At 33.6% G+C, this 23,922-nt stretch overlaps 1 protein-coding gene across 1 annotated transcript in view; it reads left to right on the top strand.

Annotated features, from left to right (window-relative positions):
- VPS13A (vacuolar protein sorting 13 homolog A (S. cerevisiae)) overlaps window positions 1-23,922 on the top strand; it is a 262,251-nt gene that overhangs the window by 216,268 nt on the left and 22,061 nt on the right. Inside the window, 10 exon segments of the mRNA XM_012650655.1 lie at window positions 225-330; window positions 2,240-2,353; window positions 3,443-3,588; window positions 4,788-4,869; window positions 5,389-5,502; window positions 6,475-6,550; window positions 6,638-6,801; window positions 7,633-7,678; window positions 7,788-7,911; window positions 19,522-19,633. Coding sequence (XP_012506109.1) covers window positions 225-330; window positions 2,240-2,353; window positions 3,443-3,588; window positions 4,788-4,869; window positions 5,389-5,502; window positions 6,475-6,550; window positions 6,638-6,801; window positions 7,633-7,678; window positions 7,788-7,911; window positions 19,522-19,633 — 1,084 coding nt within the window.

Genomic DNA, 23,922 nt, shown 5'->3' on the forward strand with positions numbered 1-23,922 from the left:
CACAGTGTACTTATCTGTTTCTTGTTTATGGCCATTTTTATATTTTGAGCTTGTTTCTATTATAAACAATGTTGCCATGGTATTTTTTATGTATTTTATGTATTAATGTAAAAAATCGTAAGTTTCGAAGTTCTGATACTTACCTAATAGCTTTTTTCCCATCTTATTTTCTTAATGCAGTTACGTTGATGATTTTTTAAAATGTTTTCTGCTTTGTAATGTAGGTATTTCAAAGTGTTGATTCAAGAAATGGATTTAAGATTAGATCTTGGGTTTGTCTATGCTTTAGCAGACCTTATGACAGAAGCCGAGGTGACTGAAAAAACTGAGGTAAGACTTAAAATAATAGCATTTGATGGGAAGGATTAGGGAAAGAGGAAGACTAAAAAAAAAAATGAAATCATTATATATTTTTGAGGTATTTACTGGCTTCATTCCATTTTAAAAATACAGCTTAAAAAATGTTATTCTGTTGTTGTTGAGTACATTGATAGAAGTTAAATATCTTGGTCATACCCCTCATTTCTAAATTATTAATCAAAGCAAAAGCAAAGCAAAAATAATCCAGGAAAAGACGTGAACATGATTGGTTATCCTTTTCTCCCTACTATTGGCCCCAAACCTTTCTTCCTATTTGCAATTAATAATTCACGTTAAAAAGGCAATTTTACTTGTCTTGTTTCCATCTTCTATCATGTGAAAATGTAATTTCAGACTGTCTTTGAGTCTAGCCATCCTAGTAGGTGTGAAATAGTTTTTCATTGCAGTTTTGATTTGCAATTACCTGATGACTAATGGTGTTGAGCATTTTTTGATATGTTCATTTGCCATTTGTATGTCTTAATGGAGAAATGTCCATTCAGATCCTTTGCCTATTATTGAGTGGGTTATTTGTCTTTTTATTGTTGAGTTACAAAAGTTCTTTATATAGTCTGGATACAAGTCCCTTATCAAATATATGATTTTCAAGTATTTCCTCTCATTCTGTGTGGTGTCTTTTCACTTTCTCGATGTTATCTTTTGAAGCTCAAAAGTTTTTAATGTTAATGAAATACAAATCATTTTTTCTTCTATTCCTCCTGTGTTTGGTGTCATTTCTAAGAATCTTTTGATGAATCCAAGGTCAAGAATATTTAGCCTATGTTCTGCGAGTTTTAAGTTTTATCCCCTACAATTAGGTCTTTGACCCATTTTGAATTCATTTTTATTTATACTGTGAGGTATAAGGGTCCAAACTGTTCTTTTGCATGTGGCTATCCAGTTGTTCTAGTACCATTTCTTGAAAAGACTATTTATTACTCATTGAATGGTCTTGGCACCCTGTTGAAAATCAGTTAACAATAGACACATAGCTTTATTTCATTGATCTATGCATTTATCCTTGTGCATACCATGCTATCCTGGTTATTATTGCCTTGTCAGTTTTGAAATTGAGAAGTGTGAATCCTCCTACTTTGTTGTCCTTTTTTCAAGATTGTTTTGGCTATTCTGAGTCTCTTGCAATTCCATATGAATTCTTCAAACTTGAAGAACTGGAAAAGCTGGTCTTCTGAAAGGGGTTGCAGTGAATTCTATAGATTAATTTGGGGGGTTTTGCCATCTTAAGGTTTGCCAGTATTAAGTCTTCTGGTCCTTGAACATGACAAGTTTCCTCATTTATGAAGATCTTTAATTTCTTTTAACAATGTTATATAGTTTTCAGAGTAAAAATTTTGCATTTCCTTTGTTAAATTTATTCCTAAATATTTTATTCTTTTTATAGTATTATGAGTGAAATTGTTTTTTAATTTCATTTTTGGATTGTTCCTGTCAGTATATGGAAATACAATTGATTTTTTTATATTCAGTTAAACCACTAATCACCTAATGCAAAATTATTTTCAATGCCACCTTCTTTTTATTATATTATTGGCCTCTGTAGGTTGCATTAAGGCAGTAGTACCATAATGTTATGAGTTTATGTTATGAGTTTATGTGTAAAGAAACAGATATTTCCAAGAGAGCTTGATGGAATGAATTAGTGACATTTTAGAATAAAATTTATAGTCACATGAAGAAAATAATGATCCAATATCAATATTGCTCATGACTGGAAAGTACTGCCTCAGAAGGGAAACTATCAAACTATGGAAGAGTTCTGGATATGATAGAAGAGTTTCTGCAGTGTGTGAACTATTGGCTTAAATATCTCATGCAAATAGGTCCCCTCAGTTTTTAATATTTTGTGTTCCTTTTATAGGTTGAACTTTTTCATAAAGATATAGAAGCTTTCAAAGAAGAATATAAAACAGTTTCATTAGTAGATCAATCACAAGTCAGTCTCTATGAATATTTTCATATATCTCCTATCAAGGTATGGGAAAAATAAGTCATTTTTATTGTTCTTGATAATCTAGGTAGTATCACATTGATTTGATCCACTTGGGAAGAATATAGCATTTAAATTATATTCTTTAATAGTATATAAAATCTTTATATACTTTACAATGTATACATGTAACTTTACAATTACAAATATAAATAAACAACATAAGAATGATCCTTTTAAATTTTTATTTATTTTTTCTCAAAATAGTTTTTCACTACGTGGAGCCACCTACAACATGTATTTATATGTTTATAATTTGGCCTGTCATTATTTTACTTTGATTTTTTCTTAAGCTGTTTGGTGACAATTTTCAATATTTTGTGTATGATATGTGTATTAGTTTTAAATTAACTTATAAAGTAGTCTTGATTTAAGAATTAAAGATTGGAATGAAATCTAAGTTTTTAATGCAAAATATTTCAGTTAATTAAAGAAAATTGTGCAGCCATATGTACAGAATATATATGCACTATAATACAAAAGTGCTTTTTAACTGGCTTCATCATACTGACTTAATTCTAATAGTTAAAACATATACTTTTTGGAGGTACAGATGCTCCTCAACTTACAATAATTGATACTCATTGTGTTGAAAATCTTGTAAGTCGAAATGCACTTAATATACCTGACATGCCAGGTGTCATACTTTGCCTAGCTACCTTAAACATGCTTGAAACAGAGTCTGTATTGCTTTTACATCATCATAAATTTGAAAAGTCGTAAGTTGAACCATCATTTAAGTTGAGGACCAATTTGAGTTATTTTCAACAGCTTCAACTTGATTGTTAATGTTGTCAATAAATTTATAAAAACTAATATTTTCTTAGGTTTACCAAAAGAATGGGATTGAACCAAATATCATATAATTTTAAATTGTTGAGTTTAAAATTTAATTATAAAGCTATGTTAGATGTTAAATTCCTTCATGTTTCCACTTATTAATTTTGGCATAATCCAGATAACTTTGAAATCTTATTTATGGTACAGTGAATCTAAAATGAAGCTGATTTTTAAGAGTTAAAATCATCAGTATAAAGAAAGCACTTTTAAATACTTATCTCTTTATCTTTTTAGTTGCATTTAAGTGTTTCACTGAGTTCGGGCAGAGAAGAAGCTAAAGATTCAAAACAGGATGAAGGACTGATTCCAGTTCATTCTTTAAACCTTTTGCTGAAGAGTATTGGTGCCACTCTTACAGATGTACAAGATGTAGTTTTTAAGTATGTTAAATACTTAAATCTATAAATTGATAAAAAGTCTATTTTATGTTTACCTAAAAGTTTTGTAGATGAAAAAGTTTGAAGATTGCAGATCATATGCAAAATGTGGTTTTTACCTTTAAATGGACTACAGTCTAAATAACACCAAATATATTACCTACCAACCTTTAATTACTAAATTATAGAATAATTAGTAAATAATTTCCTTCAGACAAAGGCACGTAGGCCCTTCAAGTTTATGCATTTTAGAAGGTCTTTTTGGCCTAGGGAAGAACTCCTAAAATGTGTATGTCTGAAAAGTGTGGTGATTGAAATCTAAGGCTTTGAAGCCAATAGGATTGAGATTCTTCAAAGCATAGGCAACTAGAACACAATGAATGCAATAATAGGGGAAATGAAGGGATCAGTTTAAATGTTATAGTTAAGAATTTATATTTAATGTGAGTCATAATGGAACCTAATAGAGTATCTAACCAAAGAGACTCAAAGTCTGAGTTGAAACTTTAGAATGCTAAATGCTTTAGATGCTACTTTTCAGGTAGCATCTAGAACTGATTATTAAGTATTATAGTAAGAATTAGTAAGTCCAATAAGAGGTAACTCTGAACTTAGATAAGGTTAAATAAGTGTCAAATAAAAGAACATAAATTTTATGACAGCAGGAAAACGATGAAATTTCTAATCTTGTGGTTGTCATATTCAGCAATAAGAAACAGTTAGTGGATCAGGTATATGCTGTGAATCAGTTATAAGTAAGCTGATCTTGACTCCTCAGCCCTCAGCCCATTAGGCAGGACCTGCAGCAACTCAACACTGGCCATTGAACAACCTCTTCTATTTACCTCAGTGTGTTGAGCATTTTCTATGTGGGCCATGATAGGACAGAGTTGAGACATACAGTTCTAGGGATCCATGAATGTGATCCATGGGGTCTCTGAATGCCCTAAATTATATGAAAAGTTGTGTGTTCTGTGGAGATAAGAGCCATAGCTTTTATCAGATTTTTAGAGGATTCTTTGCCTAGAATGTGCAGAGATCTGAGAGTAGATTTTCTGACTGGCATAGGAAAATGTATTAATACTGGAAGGAAAGATTTAAAGAAAAAATTCTACAGAAAATAAAGCCACTCATTAATATGAAATACACTTTCTTTCTCCATACACATGTACCCACATATATGTGTTTATGTGTTTTTTCAGGCTTGCATTTTTTGAACTCAACTATCAGTTCCATACAACATCCGAACTACAGTCTGAAGTAATAAGACACTATTCAAAACAGGTGTGTCTAAGATTATTTTACAAAGGGACAGTGATACAGACTAGTGAAACCTTATGTATCTGTAAATATATAATGTAGAATTATCAAGGAAGTAAATAGCTATTTTCAAAATTTTAAAGCATTGTTTCCCCTCTCAGAATTATAAAACAAATTGAGCTCAACCACTATTTCAGTTTTTTGTCCTTCTGTTTTTTACCCACTGACAGGAATTTTTTTCTGGATCAGTGTGGACTAGAAATAAACAGATCTTTAAATAAAATATTAACTAAGTAATTTATGACATTTACTTTAAAAATGGGTTCAAGGGAAACTATTAGTAACAGATGAATACAGAATATTTTTTATGTAATTAGTTGTTGAGTCAATAGATATATTACTTTAATGGTTTTTTTCCCACCTCTAGAAAGACTCCTATGTTGTGTGATATAACTTATAGGGCATCTGAGATAGCTGTGATGTAGTGAACAGATCACTGAGAATGACTCGAATGACTGAATTTATTAATATTCATATTTTTAGGCTATTAAACAGATGTATGTACTCATTCTCGGACTTGATGTTTTGGGAAATCCCTTTGGCTTAATTAGAGAATTTTCTGAAGGCGTAGAAGCATTTTTTTATGAACCTTACCAGGTAAAATAGTTATCCTTGTGTTCTGCATTATCTCACACGAATACTTTTAAGATAATACATTTCTATTGTTAATTCGAATTGTAGGTGTAAATAGATTTTGGGAGATACACAAAAAGACATTATTTTGCAACAAACAATGGTAAGAGGTTTTGGGAGGCTTTGTGGGAAATATTTACCTTTTCCCTCAAAATTTAAATTTAAGATTTTGCTAAGATATACTGAATTTCAAGTGCTCTGTTGGTATGTAAATGGTGGATAAACTTCAGACTATAGTAGAAGGAAGATCACCAGGTACAGGCAGTCTTGCTTTGCACAGTAGTGTGGAACTGTAAAAATAATCATGCAGACTGACACCGTACAAAATAATCTTAATAACCAATGGGAAAAATTATGAGTGTTATATATTCCTTAACACTTACTATAAAAAAACTCTCCCACTTTACTTATAAATGTATAGGACAATACAAAATAAAGTAAAGCTAATATTTGTTTTGTACACTGTAATTTAAAACATTAGAAACATTAAGAATGTCGAAGTGTTTATTTCTTTTATTAAAAACTTAGCAGGTTCACCTTTAAAAGTGAACATAAGGCCGGGCACGGTGGCTCACGCCTGTAATCCTAGCACTCTAGGAGGCCGAGGCGGGCGGATTGTTTGAGCTCAGGAGTTCGAAACCAGCCTGAGCAAGAGCGAGACCCCATCTCTACTAAAAATAGAAAGAAATTAATCGGACAACTAAAAATATATAGAAAAAATTAGCCGGGCATGGTGGCGCATGCCTGTAGTCCCAGCTACTTGGGAGGCTGAGGCAGGAGGATTGCTTGAGCCCAGGAGTTTGAGGTTGCTGTGAGCTAGGCTAACGCCACGGCACTCACTCTAGCCAGGGCAACAGAGTGAGACTCTGTCTCAAAAAAAAAAAAAAAAGCGAATATAAACTAACTTACTTACTTATTAATTATTTGGCCTTTTAGGGAGCCATCCAGGGTCCTGAAGAGTTTGTGGAGGGAATGGCACTAGGACTTAAGGCACTAGTTGGTGGAGCTGTTGGTAAGAAACAGAATGTCTGCCAAGTATTATTGTACTAGAAAGTAATTATGTCATTGCTTTTATTAAAGATATCATAATTTCTTTTAGGTGGATTAGCTGGTGCTGCCTCCAAAATCACCGGTGCTATGGCTAAAGGGGTAGCAGCTATGACTATGGATGAAGACTACCAACAGAAGAGAAGAGAAGCCATGAATAAACAGCCAGCTGGTTTTAGAGAAGGCATCACTCGTGGAGGAAAAGGCTTAGTTTCTGTAAGAAATTTCACAAGGTTTTGAACATTTTAGGAAATAATCTTTTAAACCTATATATATATATTTTTTTATTTTAATTTATTGAGGATATTATAGGGGTAAAAATATTTTGGTTACATATAATGCGTTTGTACCGCCCAAGCCAGGGCTACAAGCATGTTCCTCCCCCATACAGTACGTTCTGCTTCCATGAGTTCTGGGTTAACCCCCAACCTCTTCCACCCCTCATCTCCCCACCCCCCCACCTGACTGGCACCCAATGAGTATTACTACCATTTTAGCTCTTTGAGGTATCTCCAAATTACTTTCCACAGGGGTTGTACTAATTTGCAGTCCCACCAGCAGTGTAAGAGTGTTCTAATTGCTCCACACCTACACCAGCATTTGTTGTTTTGGGACTTTTTGATAAGGGCCATTCTCACTGGAGTTAGGTGATATCTCATTGTGGTTTTGCTTTGTGTTTCCCTAATGATTAGTGATGTTGAGCACTTTTTTATATGTATGCTGGCCATTAGTTTGTCTTCTTTTGACTCTCATTTCTTAAATTATTATTTGGATATTTTAAGAATAGTGGGTGGTAGCATATAAAATATGTCAAAAAATCCTGTTTAAATAAAATACTCAGGAAATATGAGGGTGTCTGGAAAATATCTAGCCATTGTTAATATAATGAGAACAGTTACATGGCTGGATGCTTTCCAGACAGCCCTTGTATGTTAATTCTTATGGTATATAAAAAGCCAAACTCTGCATTTTTTGTGTAAACAAGACTTGGTTCCTCTAGGCATCATATGAAAGTATTATAAATTTTCAATTGTGTTTTCCCTTTAGGGTTTTGTAAGCGGCATAACAGGAATTGTTACAAAACCAATCAAAGGCAAGTATAGTAGTTTCTTTGTGTGGTGTGTATTACCAAGTCTTTCATAAGTTGATTCTATTTTTGTTCTTGAATCAATTGTCTAAATCTTTATCTTTTTTCTTTCTAGGGGCTCAAAAAGAAGGAGCAGCTGGTTTCTTTAAAGGTGTTGGGAAAGGTTTAGTTGGAGCAGTAGCAAGGCCAACTGGAGGCATCATAGACATGGCTAGTAGTACATTTCAAGGAATAAAAAGGTAAATTCCCTTTGATGTAAGATATGAGTAAAATGCTTAAGCCATGAGAAATGAAATATATCTGCTGTTTGGCTTCAGGCACTTAGTTATTATCTTAGTTTTGTGCTGCTATAACATAATACCACTGACTGTGTAATTTATAATGAACATAAATTTATTGACTCATGCTTCTGGAGGCTAGAAAATCCAAGATCGAGGGGCCACATTTGGCAAGGGATTTCTTGCTGTGCCATCCCATGGCAGAGGGACAAAGAGAAAGGGAGAAAGAAAGAGAAAAGAGGACTAACTTTTCCTTTTATAGTGAACCGACTCCTGCAATAACAGCATTAATCCATTCATGAGGGCAGATCCTCATGGCCGAATTATCTCTCATTAGACCCCACCTCCCAGCACTAACAAATTAGGGGTTAAGTTTCCAATATTTGCTTTTAAGGGGACACGTTCAAACCATAGCAGTTATGAAAACTACAATATAGTAGATTGCATATAATCTTTTTAATTCCTTTCAATATTTTTTAAGTTGCTCCCATTACATTATTTCAACTTTATATAGAGTTCTCCTTTATTGTTCATTCATTACACTCAGCTTTGTAGGAGCAGTTTGGCAAGTTAAGCAAGCTTTTCAGTTATCTTAGTTGGAAATACATTAATGTAATGCTATATGTCAGTTATAAAATTGGCAAATACATTCTGTCTTCATTTTTGAGAAATAAAGAATGGTATGTTATATTCTTGGTGCAGACTCAGTTCGTCCTCATGCTTCCTTTAGGATCTTATTTTTTTTTATAAAACTGTTATAGCAGACCTTCCTATCCACAGAGGATATGTTCCAAGACCCCAAGTGGATGCCTGAAACCACAGATAAGACTAAACCCTATATATACTGTGTTTTTTCACATACATACATACCTATGATGAAATTTAACTTTAAATTAGGCACAGTAAGAGATTAATAACAATAACTAATAATAAAATAGGACAATTATAACAATATACTGTAATAAAAGTAAAATGAGGGTTACTTGAACACAAGCACTGTGATACTCCAACAGATAACGAAGATGCTACTAAGTGACTAGCGGGCAGGCAGCATATAAAGTGTGGATATGCTGGATAAAAGGATTATTCACATCCCAGGAAAGACAAAGCAGGATGGTGTGAGATTTCATCACACAGTCAGAAGAGCATGCAATTTAAAACTTATGAAATGTTTATTTTTGGAATTTTCCATTTAATATTTTTGGACCATGGGTGACTAAAACTGCAGAAAGTGGAACCGTGGATAAGGGGAGACTATTGTATGTCCATTCCCTTTCTCTTCATTTGTGCAAGTAATTTTAATACACATTCGTTTTCCTCCAAATTAAATTTGGCTTAAGGCTGAAAGTTAGTAGTTTCCTCATTGTTACCTCTGTCCTAGAAATTTGTAACACATACAGTGGATGATGAAATTAATGCTAATGAAACCTAACTTAGAAAGTTAAGTGGATGGATACCTTCCTAATCTTTTTCTGTTATTTTCTCTTACTTCCTACTCTATAGGGATAAGTATTGTCATCATCTGTGCTGTTCCTCCTACTGGTAACCATAATTAGGTGTTTCTGTTTTACAATTTAGAATTAAGATGTGAAGAAAGAGGTCAGTCTCCTCCACCTATGCTTTAGTTTCGTAACTATAATGTGTTGAGTCATCATCAGAGAAGCTTAAAAGTCAATGTAACATACAGAATTCAAGACCTAAAAGCTTCTGCCAAGAGCTGCTAGAACTATCTTCTATTTATCTAAAACCCCCTACCCATTTACATTATCTTTAATGATTGAGGGCAAAATAAAACATAATTTAGAAAAATTAATAAAGACTAGGCTATTAAAAGATGTACTTGTGAAGGACATTGAAAACAAGGAGGAATGAGTTACAAGAATCCAAAATGAAAATATAAATTGGTGGATAAATCTAATTGAGCTATGTGAAAACAACTTTGGAACCAAATTTATTAATAATAAAATGGGCCGGGCACGGTGGCTCACGCCTGTAATCCTAGCACTCTGGGAGGCCAAGGCGGGCAGATTATTTGAGCTCAGGAGTTCGAAACCAGCCTGAGCAAGAGCGAGACCCCGTCTCTACTAAAAATAGAAAGAAATCAATCGGACAACTAAAAATATATAGAAAAAATTAGCCAGGCATGGTGGCGCATGCCTGTAGTCCCAGCTACTCAGGAGGCTGAGGCAGAAGGATCGCTTGAGCCCAGGAGGTTGAGGTTGCTGTGAGCTAGGCTGACGCCATGGCACTCTAGCCCAGGCAACACAGTGAGACTTTGTCTCAAAAAAATAAATAAAACAAAATACAATTTGGGATGAGAATCTTGGCATTAAGCATTCTAATGTTATATTATTTGTGAATGGGATATATTTATTAATATTAGATGAAACAGGCTTTAAAGCAAAAAAAGCATTGAGAATAAGTAAGGTAATTAACTATTGATAAAAAGAACAATTAACTAGGAAGATAATAACAATTTTGAACTTCTACTTGGTTCCCAAAATAGCCTCAATTTTTATAAAACAAAAATTGACAAAGTTATAAGAACTTTCCAAATGTACAGTAATGGTGGAAGAATTTAATATTTCTCTCAATAATTGATAGATCAGAAAGATAAAAGTGAATAAATAGATGATTTGAACACAGTTAACAAGCTATCTCATACACAGGTGTAAATATGGATTCAACACATTTTAGGGAATATCTTCTATGATCTAGACACTGTTCTAATCACTGCAGTGAGTAATCAGCAATGAACACAATTGTCAATGTTCCTGTCTTTAGCTTACATTCTAATGGGAGAGTAATAAAAATAAGTAACTGGTAAATATATGGTATGCTGAATGGTGGAAAATGCTTTAAAGAAAAATAAAGTAGATTTAGAAAATAAGGAGATCCAAAGTGATGGGGAGGAAGGTTGCTATTTTATATATACATTGTTCAAGAATGCTTTACTGGTATGATTACGTTTGAAGAGATACGTGAAGAAAGTAAGGGAGTGAGCCATGGGAGAAGAATGTCCCAGGCAGAAGGAATGGCAAGTCAAAAGACCTGATGTAGAAGTATGCTTGGCTATTTGAGCATGCCTGGAGTAAGCAAAGGGGAAAGTTGGAAAAGATGGTATCAGGGAATGAGCAGAGGATTAGAGCACATAGAGCTTGGCAAGCCACTGTAAGGGCTTAGCCTTTTTCTTGAGTAAGACAAGAAGTTGTTGGAAGGTATTGTGTCAGAGAAATGATGTGAGCTGGTTGTTGTGTTGAGAATAAATTACAGGGGGATCACAGTTGAAATAGTGGAAAACTTAAGAGGCTTTTGTGGTAATCCGAGTGAGAGATGGTGATTTGACTATTACAGTGCTCTAGAGGTTCTAAGATTTTGAAGGCAGTCACAGTAGGATTAGTTGATAAATTAGATGTGGGATATGAAAGAAAGAGAATCATCAAGGATAATTCTAAAGTTTTTATATGTACCACTGGAAGGATGAGGTTGCCATTCCTTTTAGGTATTAGATATTACCTCTTGAATATATTAAGCTTAAAATATCTCTAAGACATCCAAATGGAGGCATCAAGTAATTGAGTGTAAGAGTCTAAAGTTTAAGAGAGAGTTAAAAATTTGAGATTCGTGAACCTATAATTGAATGTTTAAAATCGTGAGATTGGATGAGATCACCTAGTGAATGAGAATGGAAAAGAGAAAAAAGAGGTCCAGGGACTTGACTCTCAGGCACACCAACCTTAGAAGTTTGAAAAATGAGGAAGAACCAGGAAAGGAGACTGAAAAGGAATGGTCATTAAGGTAAGGAGGATAATCAAGAAAGTGGTATTCACAAGCCAAGAAACAGACAGTCCCAACTTATACAATATCATTGTTTAAGAGATAAGAGAAATGTAGCCCCCCCATTTTGTGCATGAGTATGATAAGTTTGATTCGAAAGCCAGATGTGGAATTTACAACAGGCGAATCATTCCTCTCCCTACCCTTGCAGTCCCTTCTGCTTAAAATACTCTTCCCCCAGTTGTCAGCATGGCTCACTTCCCTTACTCAAAAGTTATCTTCCCAGTGAGGCTATGACCACTCTAAAATTTCAATTTACTCCCCTACCCCTACCCCCACCCCCACTCCCACCCCAGATGCTTTTATTTCTCTTCTCTCTCTTATTTTTTATCTCTTTAGCTCTTTGACCACTATTTAATATACTATATATTTTACCCTGTTTGTCTCTCCTGCTAGAATGTAAGTTCCATGCATATAGTGGCTCATGTCTCTTTTCACAGCACTTAGAATATTGCTTGACATGTGGTAGTTTTTTTTTAAATTGAGATAATTGTAGGTTTACATACAGTTGTAGGAAATATGCAGAGAGATTTCCTGTATACTGTATTATGGTTTCTGTGGCCACTGTAACAAATTACCACAGTCTTAAACAGCAGAACTTTATTTTCTCATAGCTCTGGAGGCCGGAAGTCTGAAATCAAGGGGTCAGCAGGGCCACACTTCCTTTGGAGTGAAGAATTTGTGCCTTGCCTCTTCTTGCTTCCAGTGGTTATAGGGTACCTTGACTTGTGGCTGCACCACTCTAAACTCTGCATCTCTGCTTTCATCTTCATTTTGCCTTTTCCTTTATGTGGTCTAATCTGCTCTCTGTTGTGAGGACACTTAGGATGGCATTTACAGCCTGCCTGGATAATTCAAGATCATCTCTTTATCGCAAAATCCTTAATTTAATCACAGCTTAGACTTTAACGTATAACCTGTATAAGATAACACTCACAGGTTCCATGGATTATAACCTGATATATTTGGGAGCCACCATTCAGGCCACTATATTTACTTTGCCCATTCCCTCTATAACAGTAACATTTTACAAAACTATAGTATAATACCGCAGCCAGGATATTGACATTGATGTAATCCACTGATCTTATTCAAATTTCTCCAGTTTGACTTATACTCATTTGCTTGTATATGTAATAATTCTATACAGTTTTATCACTTGCAGGTTTGTTTGTGTATCCACCACCATAGTCAAGATACTGTACAGTTCCAACACCACAAAAATCCTTTCAGTTGCTCTTTTATAACCACATCCACCTCCCTTCCACACACCCCCATAATCCAAAATGCTGCTTTAAACACCCTAATATAGTCTTTTAGAAATTGAAGTATAATTTACATACTATAAAAGTTACCGTTTTAAAGTGTACATTTCAGTAGTTTTTAGTATGGTCACAAGATTGTGCAGTTGTCACCACACTAATTCCAGGACATTTTCATTGCCTCAGAAAGAAACCCTTGCTCATCAGCAGTCACTCACCATCCCTCCAACCCCTCAGTCAACAGCCACCACTATTCTACTTTCTGACCTTACAGATTTGCCTATTCTGGACATTTCAAATAAATTGAATCACACGATATGTGGCCTCTTATGGCTAGTTTCGTTCACTTACCATTATGATGTTTTCAAGGGTCATCCATGTTGTAGCATAAAGGTGAACTTCTTTCCTTTTTGTGGCTGAGTAATGTGTATACCACCTTTGACTATCTATCTGCTCATTAGCTGATGGATATTTAGGTTTCGTTCATTTTTTTTCTGACTGTTAATAATACTGCTAAAAACATTTATATATATAAGTTTTGTGTGGACATACGTTTTAAATTCTCTTGGGTATGTACTGTTTTCCATAAGGGTTGTACTAACTTGCAGTCCCACCAACAGTGTACAAGTGTTCCTCTCTCTCTATATCCATGCCAGCATCTATTTATTATTTTTTGACTTTTTAATAATAGTCATTACGACAGGGGTAAAGTGATATCTCATTGTGGTTTTAATTTTCATCTCCCTGATCATTAGTGATGATGAGCATTTTTTCATGTTTGCTGGCCATTTGTCTGTCTTCTTTTGAAAAGCTTCTGTTCATGTCTTTTGCCCACATTTTAATGGGGTGGTTTGTTCTTTTTTTGCTTATCTGCTTGAGTTCTTTGTAGATTGTGGATATATGCCCTTTATCAGATATGTAGTTTGCAAATATTTTCTCCCATTCTGTAGGTTGTCTTTTCACTCTGTTGATTATTTCCCTTACTGTGCAGAAGGTTTTTAATTTAATCAAGTCACATTTATTTATTTTTGTTGTTGCTGTAATTGCCTTTGGGGTCTTAGTCACAAAATTCTTTGCTTAGGCTGATATCTAGAAGAGTTCTTCCTACATTTTATTCTAGAATTTTTATGGTTTCATGCCTTACATTTAAGTCTTTAATCCATCTTGAATTAATTTTTGTATATGGCAAGAGATAGGGATCCTGGCTCATTCTTCTTCATGTGGCTATCCAATTTTCCCAGCGCCATTTACTGAATAGGACTTCCTTTCCCCAGAGTATGTTGTTGTCTGCTTTGTCAAAGATCAGTTGGTTGTAGATAGATAGTTTTATATGTGGGTTCTCCATACTGTTCCATTGGTCTGTCTCTATTTTTATACCAATACTATGCTGTTTTGGTTACTGTAGCCTTGTAGTATAGTTTGAAGTCTGATAGGATGATGCCTCCAGATTTGTTCTTTTTTCCTTAAGATTGCTTTGGCTAGTCAGGCTCTTTTCTTATTCTAAACAAAGCATAGAATTATTTTTCCTAGGTCTGTGAAATATGACATTGGTATTTTGATGGGGATTGCATTGAATCTGTAAATCCCTTTGGGCAGTATGAGCATTTTAATGATGTTGATTCTACCAGTCTACCAGCATGACATGTTTTTCCATTTGTTTGTGTCATCTGCAATTTCTTTCATCAGTGTTTCCTAGTTCTCTTGTAGTGATTTTTCACCTCCTTGGTTAAATATATTCCCAAGTATTTTATTTTCTTTGTAGCTATTATGAATGGTATTGACTCTCAGCTTGGTTTGTATACATTGATTTTGTAATCTGAGACTTTGCTGAATTTATTTATCAATGCCGGGAGTCTTTTACTGGAGTGTTTGGGATTTTCTATATTTAAGATCATATCATCAGTGAAAAGCAATGGTTTGACCTCCTCTTTCCCAATTTGGATACCCTTTATTTCTTTCTCTTGCCTGATTGCTCTGTCTAGGACTTCAGTACTATGTTGAATAGAAGTGGTGACAGTGGGCACCCTTGTCTTGTTGCAGTTCTTAGGGGGAAGGCTTTCAACTTTTCCCCATTCAGTCCATGTTTGCTGTGGATTTGTTATATATGGCCTTTTGCCTAGTTTTTTGAGGGTGTTTTATCATGACAGGATGCTGGATTTTGTTGAATGCTTTTTCTGTGTCTATTGAGATGTCTTTGTTTTTGCTTCTGCTTATTTGGTTGATCACATTTATTGATTTATGTATGTGGAACCATCCTTGCATTCCTGGAATGGTGCCCACTTGGTCATTATTTTTTGATGTGGTGTGGAATTCAGTTTGCTAGTGTTTTGTTGAGGATTTTTGCATCTAAATTCATAAGGCATATTGGTCTGGAGTTTTCTTTTTTTGTTGTGTCCTTTCCTGGTTTGGTAACAAGGTGATACTGGCTTCATAGAATGAGTTGGGGAGAGTTCCCTCCTTCTCAATGTTATGGAATAATTTTTGTAATATGAGTACTAGCTCTTCTTTGTAAGTCTGGTAGAATTTGGCTATGAATCTATTTGAATGTATCTGATCTGGGGTGTTTTGTTGTTTTTATTGGGAGATTTTTTATTACTGCTTTGATTTCATTGCTCCTTATTGGTCTGCTCAATAGTTCTATTTCTTCCTGGTTGGATCTGGGGATGTTGTATGTTTCCAGGAATTTGTCCATTTCATCTATATTTTCTAGTTTATGCACGTAGCAATTTTTATAGTATTCATGGATATTTCGTATTTCTTTGGTATCAGTTATAACATCTCCTTTTTCATTTCTAATTCAGCTTATTCAGGTCCTTTCTCTTCTATTCCTCATTAATCTAGAAATGGGTCAATTAATTTTGTTTATCTTCTCAAAGAACCAACTTTTTGTTTAATTGATTCTTTATATTTTTTTGTTGTTGTTGTTTTCCATTTTGTTTAGTTCTGCTCTCTGACCTTTGTTATTTCTTTTTCTCTGCTGGCTTTGGGTTTGGTTTGCTCTTCCTTTTCTAGTTCCTTGAGATGTGACATTAGGTCGTGAATTTGTGATCTTTCTGTCTTTTTGATGTAGGCATTTAAGGCTATGAATTTTCCCCTTAGGACTGCTTTTGCTTAATCTTATAGATTTTGATAGCTTGTGTCCCCTTTGTCATTTAGTTCAAGGAATCTTTTGATTTCCATCTTAATATCATTATTGACCCAATAATCATTCAGCAGCAGATTCTTTTATTTCCATGACTTTGTGTAGATTTGAGTGTTTCTCTTGGAACTGATTTCTAGTTTTATTCCACTGTGGTCTGAGAAAAAGTATATGGTATGATTTTGATTTTGTAGAATTTGTTAAGACATGTTTCGTGGCCTAAGATATGATCAATCATAGAGAATTGCATGTGCTGATAAGAAGAGTGTATATTCAGTAGTTTTGAGATAGAATGTTCTGTACATGTCTGTTAGTTTCATTTGTTCTAGAGTCACATTTAAGTCCAGTGTTTTTTAAATTTATTTTCTGCTTCAGTGATCTGTCCAGCTCTGACAGTGGGGTATTGAAGTCCCCATCAATTATAATGCTACTATTTATCTCTTTGCTTTGATCTAGTAGAATTTGCTCTATGAATCTGGGAGCTCCTGTGTTAAGTTCATGTATATTTAGGATTATTATGTATTCTTGTTGAATTTTTTCCTTTACCATTATATAATGACCATCTTTGTCTTTCTTTACCATTGTTGATTTAAGGTCAGTTTTATCTGATATGAGAATGGCTCCACCTGTTCTCTGTTTTGGTTTCCATTTGCATGGAATATTTTTTTTCATTCCTTCACCTTGAGTCTGAATGAGTCCTTGTGTGTAAGATGCGTTTTCTGGAGATAGCAGATAGTAGGTTTTTGGGTTTTTTTTGTTTTTTTTTTTTTTTAATCCATTTAGCCTATGCCTCTTTGAGTGGGGAAGTCAAGCCATTCACGTTTATTGAAAGAATTGATAAGTGGGATGGATTTCTGTTCTTCCTGTTGAATAGAACTTTGTTGCTCTGTTTTACTTCTTGATCCATTGTGGTATCTGGGCTTTGACCTTCAGCTTTTGGATAATTTTACACTGGTGAGTATCTATTGTGCTGATCCATGTATAATGCAGTTCTGAGTATTTCTTATAGGGCAGGTCTGGTCGTGACAATTTCCCTCTCAGTGTTTGCTTGTCTTGAAAAATCTTTATTTCTCTGCCAATTATGAAACCTCATTTTGCAGGATACAAAATTCTAGGCTGGTAGTTGTTCTGTTTAAGAAGTCTGAACATGGGTCCCCCATCTCTTCTGGCTTATAAGGTCTCCACTGTGAAGTCTGCAGTTAGTCCAATGGGTTTTCCTTTGTAGGTTAGTTTTTGCTTTCTACTTGCTGCTTGTACATCCCTCATTTTGACTTTGACCAGCTTGATGACTCTATGTCTTAGAGATGTCCTGTTTGCTACGAATCTTCCTGGTGTTTGATGACCATCTTGTATCCAGATGTCTAAATCTCTGGCAATAGAGGAAAATTTTCCTCAATAATTCGCTCAAATAGGTTTTCCATGCTTTTTGCTCTTTTTTCTTCTCTCTCAGTTATACCTATAATTTTTATATTAGTTTACTTTGCATAATCCCATATTTCTCTAAGTGATTGCTCAGTCTTTTTTATTCTCTTTTCTGCCTCTTTCAGTGACTTGGTTAGCTGTAGAGGCTTGTCTTCAAGTTCTGAGATTCTTCTTGGTTTAGTCTGTTGTTAAGCTTTCTGGTGTGTTTTGAAATTCCCTATATGATTCTTTCATTTCTTTAAGTTCTAGTGTATCCTTTCATATGTTGTCTACCTCCTTAGCAACTTTTCTGTTTTTTTGTTGATTTCCTAGAATACTCTTTTAGCTTGTGTTTGTTGGTTTTCAACTTGCTCTTCAATTCCATTCATCTTATTTGCCCTCCATATATTGAATTCTATTTCTGTCGTTTCAACAATTTCCTTATGGTTGGAGTCCACTACTGTATCTCCACGTGACCCCTTGGGAATATCAGACTGTTATGTTTTTTCATGTTGCCAGGGTTCTTTGCTGGTTTCTTGTCATCTGAATCCTATTCTCCCAGCTCAGGGCTAATAGGTTTGCAGGGCATCTATTCTCCTTTGCTGGGAACTCTCCTGCTTAGTTAAAAGAAGGGGAGGTCTCTAGGTGGTGCTTTTGTGTCTTACTCTGGAATGTTGACCTGGCAGGGGAGGGGCAGGTGCACTGAGAGCCTATAGTATAGCTGTTTGGTTTGTCCCATTCCCCTGTGATTGCCACAGTTCAAGCCGGTGCTGGATGATCCTCATGCAAGGTGGTGGGTTGTTCTCCAGATCGTTGTTGGAAATTCGAGTTAGGGGCTAGGTGAGACTCTCTCCATGGAGGCTAGCATTGTGGGGGATTGCTCTGCCTGGAGTCTCCCCACAGAGATGACAGTGGTAGCTGGGTGAGGGTATATAGGCAGTGGTCATGGGTGACCTGGCTTTGGGCGTTTGCTCAAACAAGGTCCAGCTGTAATGGCAGCTCAAGGCTGGGGGTCCCTGGCAGAGCATTGTACCCCAGGGTGGTTCCGCCAGCCCATCAGGAGCCCCATTCTGCTCTTAATTGGAGGATTTATCCATATATTTGTGCCTATACATATGGGTACGTTATGTGATATTCTCTTAATAAATATTTATTGAATGTGTGATATTTGTTGAGCGAATGAATAAGTGAAACATTCTCACTACTATACAGACAAAAATGTTAAGTAAAATATTACCATACCAAATTCAGCAGCACGTGTATGTGTTTAAAATAGAACGCATCAAGCCAAAGTGGAATGTGAAAAATGTGAGAGTATATGAACATTAGAAAACCATGTAATATGATTTACAACATTGATAAATTGAAAAAGATAAACCATATGAGCACTACAATGACCAGAAAAAAAAAATACTTATTTAAAATTCATCACATGTTTAAGATTTTCAAAGACTATAACAAGAAAAGAACTGTTGACAAACTAAAAGTAGAAATGAACCTTCTTGGCTTGATAAAGGATGCCTTTACAAAACGAAAAAAAATTGCTAATATATACTACAGTGTATAATATATTGCTAATAAACTTCATGGAGAACTCTTAACCTTTCCCTATAGCCATGAATGAGACAAGGAAGACTGCAGTCCCCTTTTGTTTCTAGCACTGTACTGGAGGAACTAGATAACACAGAAAAAGCAACACTTGCTAATTCTCTAATTATTATCTCAAAGTCTTACAAAATCTATTAACAAACTTCTTTATACTTCTAATATTTTTCTAGAGAACATACATTGTTTATGTCATAAAAACAAATTTAAAATTAGAAAAGTGATGTAATATTTTATCTGAAGGATGATTTTTAGTAATTGTATTTTATAGTGTATTTATGAGTTTTTGAGTAATTTTTAAAATTATGTTATATTTTCTTCCTCTAGAGCTACAGAGACTTCTGAAGTAGAGAGTTTGCGACCTCCTCGGTTCTTTAATGAAGATGGGGTTATCAGACCTTACAGGTTGAGGGATGGTACTGGAAATCAAATGTTACAGGTAAGTGAAGAAATCTCTTATAAATTAAGATAAGTCAAATTAGATTTTTTTAAAGGAGCAATTTAATTCTTTAACTATATGTTGGAATATTTGGGCTTTTATATGTTTTGCTTAATTCTATTTATAAGTTTCTTATATTTACTTAGGTTTTAATGTACATTTATTTACTATAAGATTTCTTTTTCTTTCTTACAGGCATCAAAAAGTTTGATATGAAAAAAGTTAATGCATGACTTTGCAAGTGAAAACCAACAATAGATTTTAGTCTAAAAATTTACAAACTACGTACTGCTGTTTCAGTATTTTGAGTACAAAGAAAAGCTTTTGTATTGGTAACTTTTAATACGAATTTTAGTGAATCTGATCTTTTTATAGGGTATTCTTAGTTCTACATTGGATTTGCCGAATTTGTTGAAAGCCAATGTGCCTTATATGCCCTCATAGTTGGTGGTGCTTATTTAGCCAATTAGACCATTTCTGTGTGGGGTACTTCCTTCTGTTTATCAAACCACTAGTACCTTTTATACCAGATACAATCCTCATATCCAATTAGGCGTGATGAAGGAAAAACAAAACTCAGAAACACTGCTATTGCCAGTTACTCTCGGATTCTTATGCTTTGCTTTTAAAAATGCTCAAATGGCCATAGCCCTCTTCCTGCTTTATTCTAGTGTAGTTTGTATAAAACCCTGTAAGATTTTATAAGCAGTTCACATGCAAACCAGTATCTTTTAATAAAGAAAATTACCTTTTGGGACAATGGACAATTTGACGGTAGAATATTTTATCTATTTAGACTTTTTAAAATCTGTATTATGGTGTAGGTAACATAGTAATCACACATAAGCTATACCAGTGTCTTTTATATACCAAAGTCTTTTATATACCAAGCTATACCAAAGTCTTTTCTGTGATTTAGATGTGGAATACTAAATTAAATCGCTTGTTTAAAAACAAACAAGAAGTCATTATATTATATAAACTTAAAGATATTCATGGTAATAATTGACTCTCAAACTGTGGAACTTCCTTTATACTTTTTGATATTTTAAATGTTGTCATGTTTAAAGTGATCAGGGTAAAGATTTAAAACTAATATTTTACCTACTGCATGCAGAGTATATAATATTGCATAAAATATACTTGAAAATCAAAGAGCCTTCTGATATATTAAAAAGTAACCATAAAGTTAATGTGCAATATATAGTGATTTTATATGGCATTTTAAATGTTTTTAAAGCATCAGAATAATTCTGTATTAGGATAGAACTGGCAATCTGTTGTGAGCTTGTGTTCTGAAGGACATATTGTGCAATCTCTACAGTAACAGTGTTACATTGTTCTTTGGAAGATAGAAAAATTGCGGAAGTCACCTGAGGCTGATCTAATCAAAACATGTATTTCTACCCAATACCTGCTTTCCCTAATTAGAGCACAATTAATATGGTACTAACATTTTACTAAACTGAAAGTTGAGTAGTTTTCAAATCACATTTTTAAAACCTAAAAATATTTCTTGAGAAACTAATCTAAAAAAAAATATTAGAAAGTAAGGATGAGTAGTGAGGAGAGTTTAGAAATATATCCTCATTATTAGTGAGCAGATTTTAATATACAAGGAAGCCATGAGATATCAGTAATATCTCATATTTGATAATTTGATTTCAGCAATAAGTACATTTATTCTATACCTTCATTAATTGTTTTCTGAAGCTTTAAACTTTTGTATTTAAAGGTATGACTTTTAACTATATATTTTTAAGGATGCATATTTAGTAGGCTAGTCTTAGCATTAATTGCTAAAAGAGCTATTTAAATGGCTAAAAACCTACAATTCTTATCAGCCACAATACCTGTCAATCATTAATTCAGCAAGAATATTTACACAGTATTAGCTGGAATACCTGTAGGAATTTGCCAGATGCCTTGGGATGTTTGCAGTTAACATTATTTTCCTATAGATGTAAAAAGTGGGTGGTTGTTTTGGTTGTAGTGGTGTTTTTTGAATCAAATTTCTAGTGTATTATTAGCAAACTTTTTAAAGTATGTGAATACTAGTACTATGGAAAATAATTAGATGATATGTAAAATGAATTTAAAATCTCATGTGCCTGTATTCCATCTGAGTGATTTAATGATGGTGCCTTAGAAAATGTTTGATATTTTCAAATGTTTCTCCTTTTCTTTTTTTCTAAAAAAGGGTGGTATGTTCACTAAATTATATACACCTATATGTAATAATTAAATACAAAATACATTCTTTCATTGAGTACCTTTCTACCTAGTATGTAGCACATTATTATAGCACTTCCTACTAGTCAAAGTTGCCTACTAAAGAAATTGAATGATAATTTTCATGTATTCATAGAGTACTTTATTGGTATCATCAAACTATTTTATACATTGAGTTTCTACCAACCAAATTCCAAAATGGAATTGAGTCTTAGGTCTATTAAGTTATGGAATATTATATCCATAATTACAGCCTGAGTCACAGCTGAAAATCTGCTGTAAAATTCTGACTCCTTGAACACTTCATAGTTTTACATGTTTTCCAAGCAATTTGCCATATATAACTAACCTTTTTGCTTCTTTTTTCCTTTACCATGCTTACAGAAAATTCAGTTCTACAGGGAGTGGAATATGACTCACAGTAGCAGTAGTGATGATGATGATGATGATTAGTCAGACCTAAACTGTTAAAATTCATTTGTTCTCTATCATTTTACTTGAATGTTTTGCATGACTGGTACCATAATGCCCATATGTCCATTTTTAGGGAGGTAAAATACTTCCTTTTAAAATGTTTTTCTATACAGCTTCATAAAGCAAAATAATTGCATTATTTAAGCACAGAAAAAAATGTATATTATATCCAAAATAGGGCATACTGCATATTATATTATAGTATAGATTTGCTTTTATATATTTTGTATCTTTGTATTACACAGCTTGTTTTTTAGAATTAAATATAATTTTTAATGTTCATGAGTTTTGTTTTAAATTTTATGCTTATTAGCAAAATGTTTTTTGAATGATCTCTGTAAATTTTCTGAGCTATAATGTAATTCCCTTGTGTAAAAAAAAAAAAGAAAAAGAATAGTAATAGCTATTCAATGTTTTATATTTATTTAGCATTTAAAAGATATTTTTGTCAAATTTATTTTAACAACAATAATAAACTTATGTAACTTGAAACAGTGTGAATTTTTTGTTATATTCCAAAATCATATAGGTGAAACTGCTATTACAAAAAACAATCATGATTTGTCATGGAAGGTTAGATAGTTGAATAATTTATAGTTTGAAAATGAAACAAATAATGGTCTTTTATTTCTTTGGTTTATTTTTTATTGTTTCATTTATATAACTTTCTGCAAAACAGTGAACAAAATTGATTTCTGTGGTCACATCATATTTACTTATTAATTTGCATATCCATATACTATATAAAGTGTCATGGATTAATTTAGACATCAGAAGAATTTTTATAGTAAACATAATTGTGTATACTTTTTTCTCACTAGTATTAGGGAAAATGTTATTTATGTCTCCAAAAGATCCATGAGTAAAAATCTATTTTATGTTTTGTGTACTGAAATTTTTTTTAATTTCATCTTACATAAAACGGTCCTATTTCTCTAGTATATCAGATGTAATTTAAAAAAATTTTTTTAAAAATCTCTGAAAAGTGAATGATTGTTAGTAGTTATAATGTTTAATCCCTTATGACTGCTATGCTTTTGGATCAACAAAGGAACATTTACCTTGGCCTATAATAAGCACTTTGCTTATATTGAGTTTAGATTGTAGTAGAGCTAATTGTGGAATTTTTGCTTTAAATGATTTAGGCCATGATTTCTGAGTTTCTTCTAATTCTTGGATTTATCACACTTTTATTTCTATAAATCATTATTCTCTGTGTTCTTTGAAAATGACAACTTTAGCTTTTAAAATACTGAGCTTACCAAAAAAAAAAAAAGAAGACCTAAAAAAACCAGCTTTTCTGAAATTTCTGCCTGCCTAGTATTCATTCAAATTAAATAGAAATCAAGGTTATGTATATACTAGGACTAAGAAATATGTAAATGTCAAAGAATTTAATTGTTTTCATCACAGTAGGATTCTTATATTTTTGGGATAAGTAAATAAAAACAGTGACCATTAAAATAATCAGAGACTGGCCGGGCACGGTGGCTCACTCCTGTAATCTTAGCACTCTGGGAGGCTCAGGCGGGTGGATCATTTGAGCTCAGGAGTTCGAGACCAGCCTGAGCAAGAGCAAGACC

The sequence above is a fragment of the Propithecus coquereli genome, unplaced genomic scaffold (assembly GCF_000956105.1).
Source record: "Propithecus coquereli isolate 6110/MARCELLA unplaced genomic scaffold, Pcoq_1.0 Scaffold339, whole genome shotgun sequence".
Taxonomy (NCBI): Eukaryota; Metazoa; Chordata; class Mammalia; order Primates; family Indriidae; genus Propithecus; species Propithecus coquereli.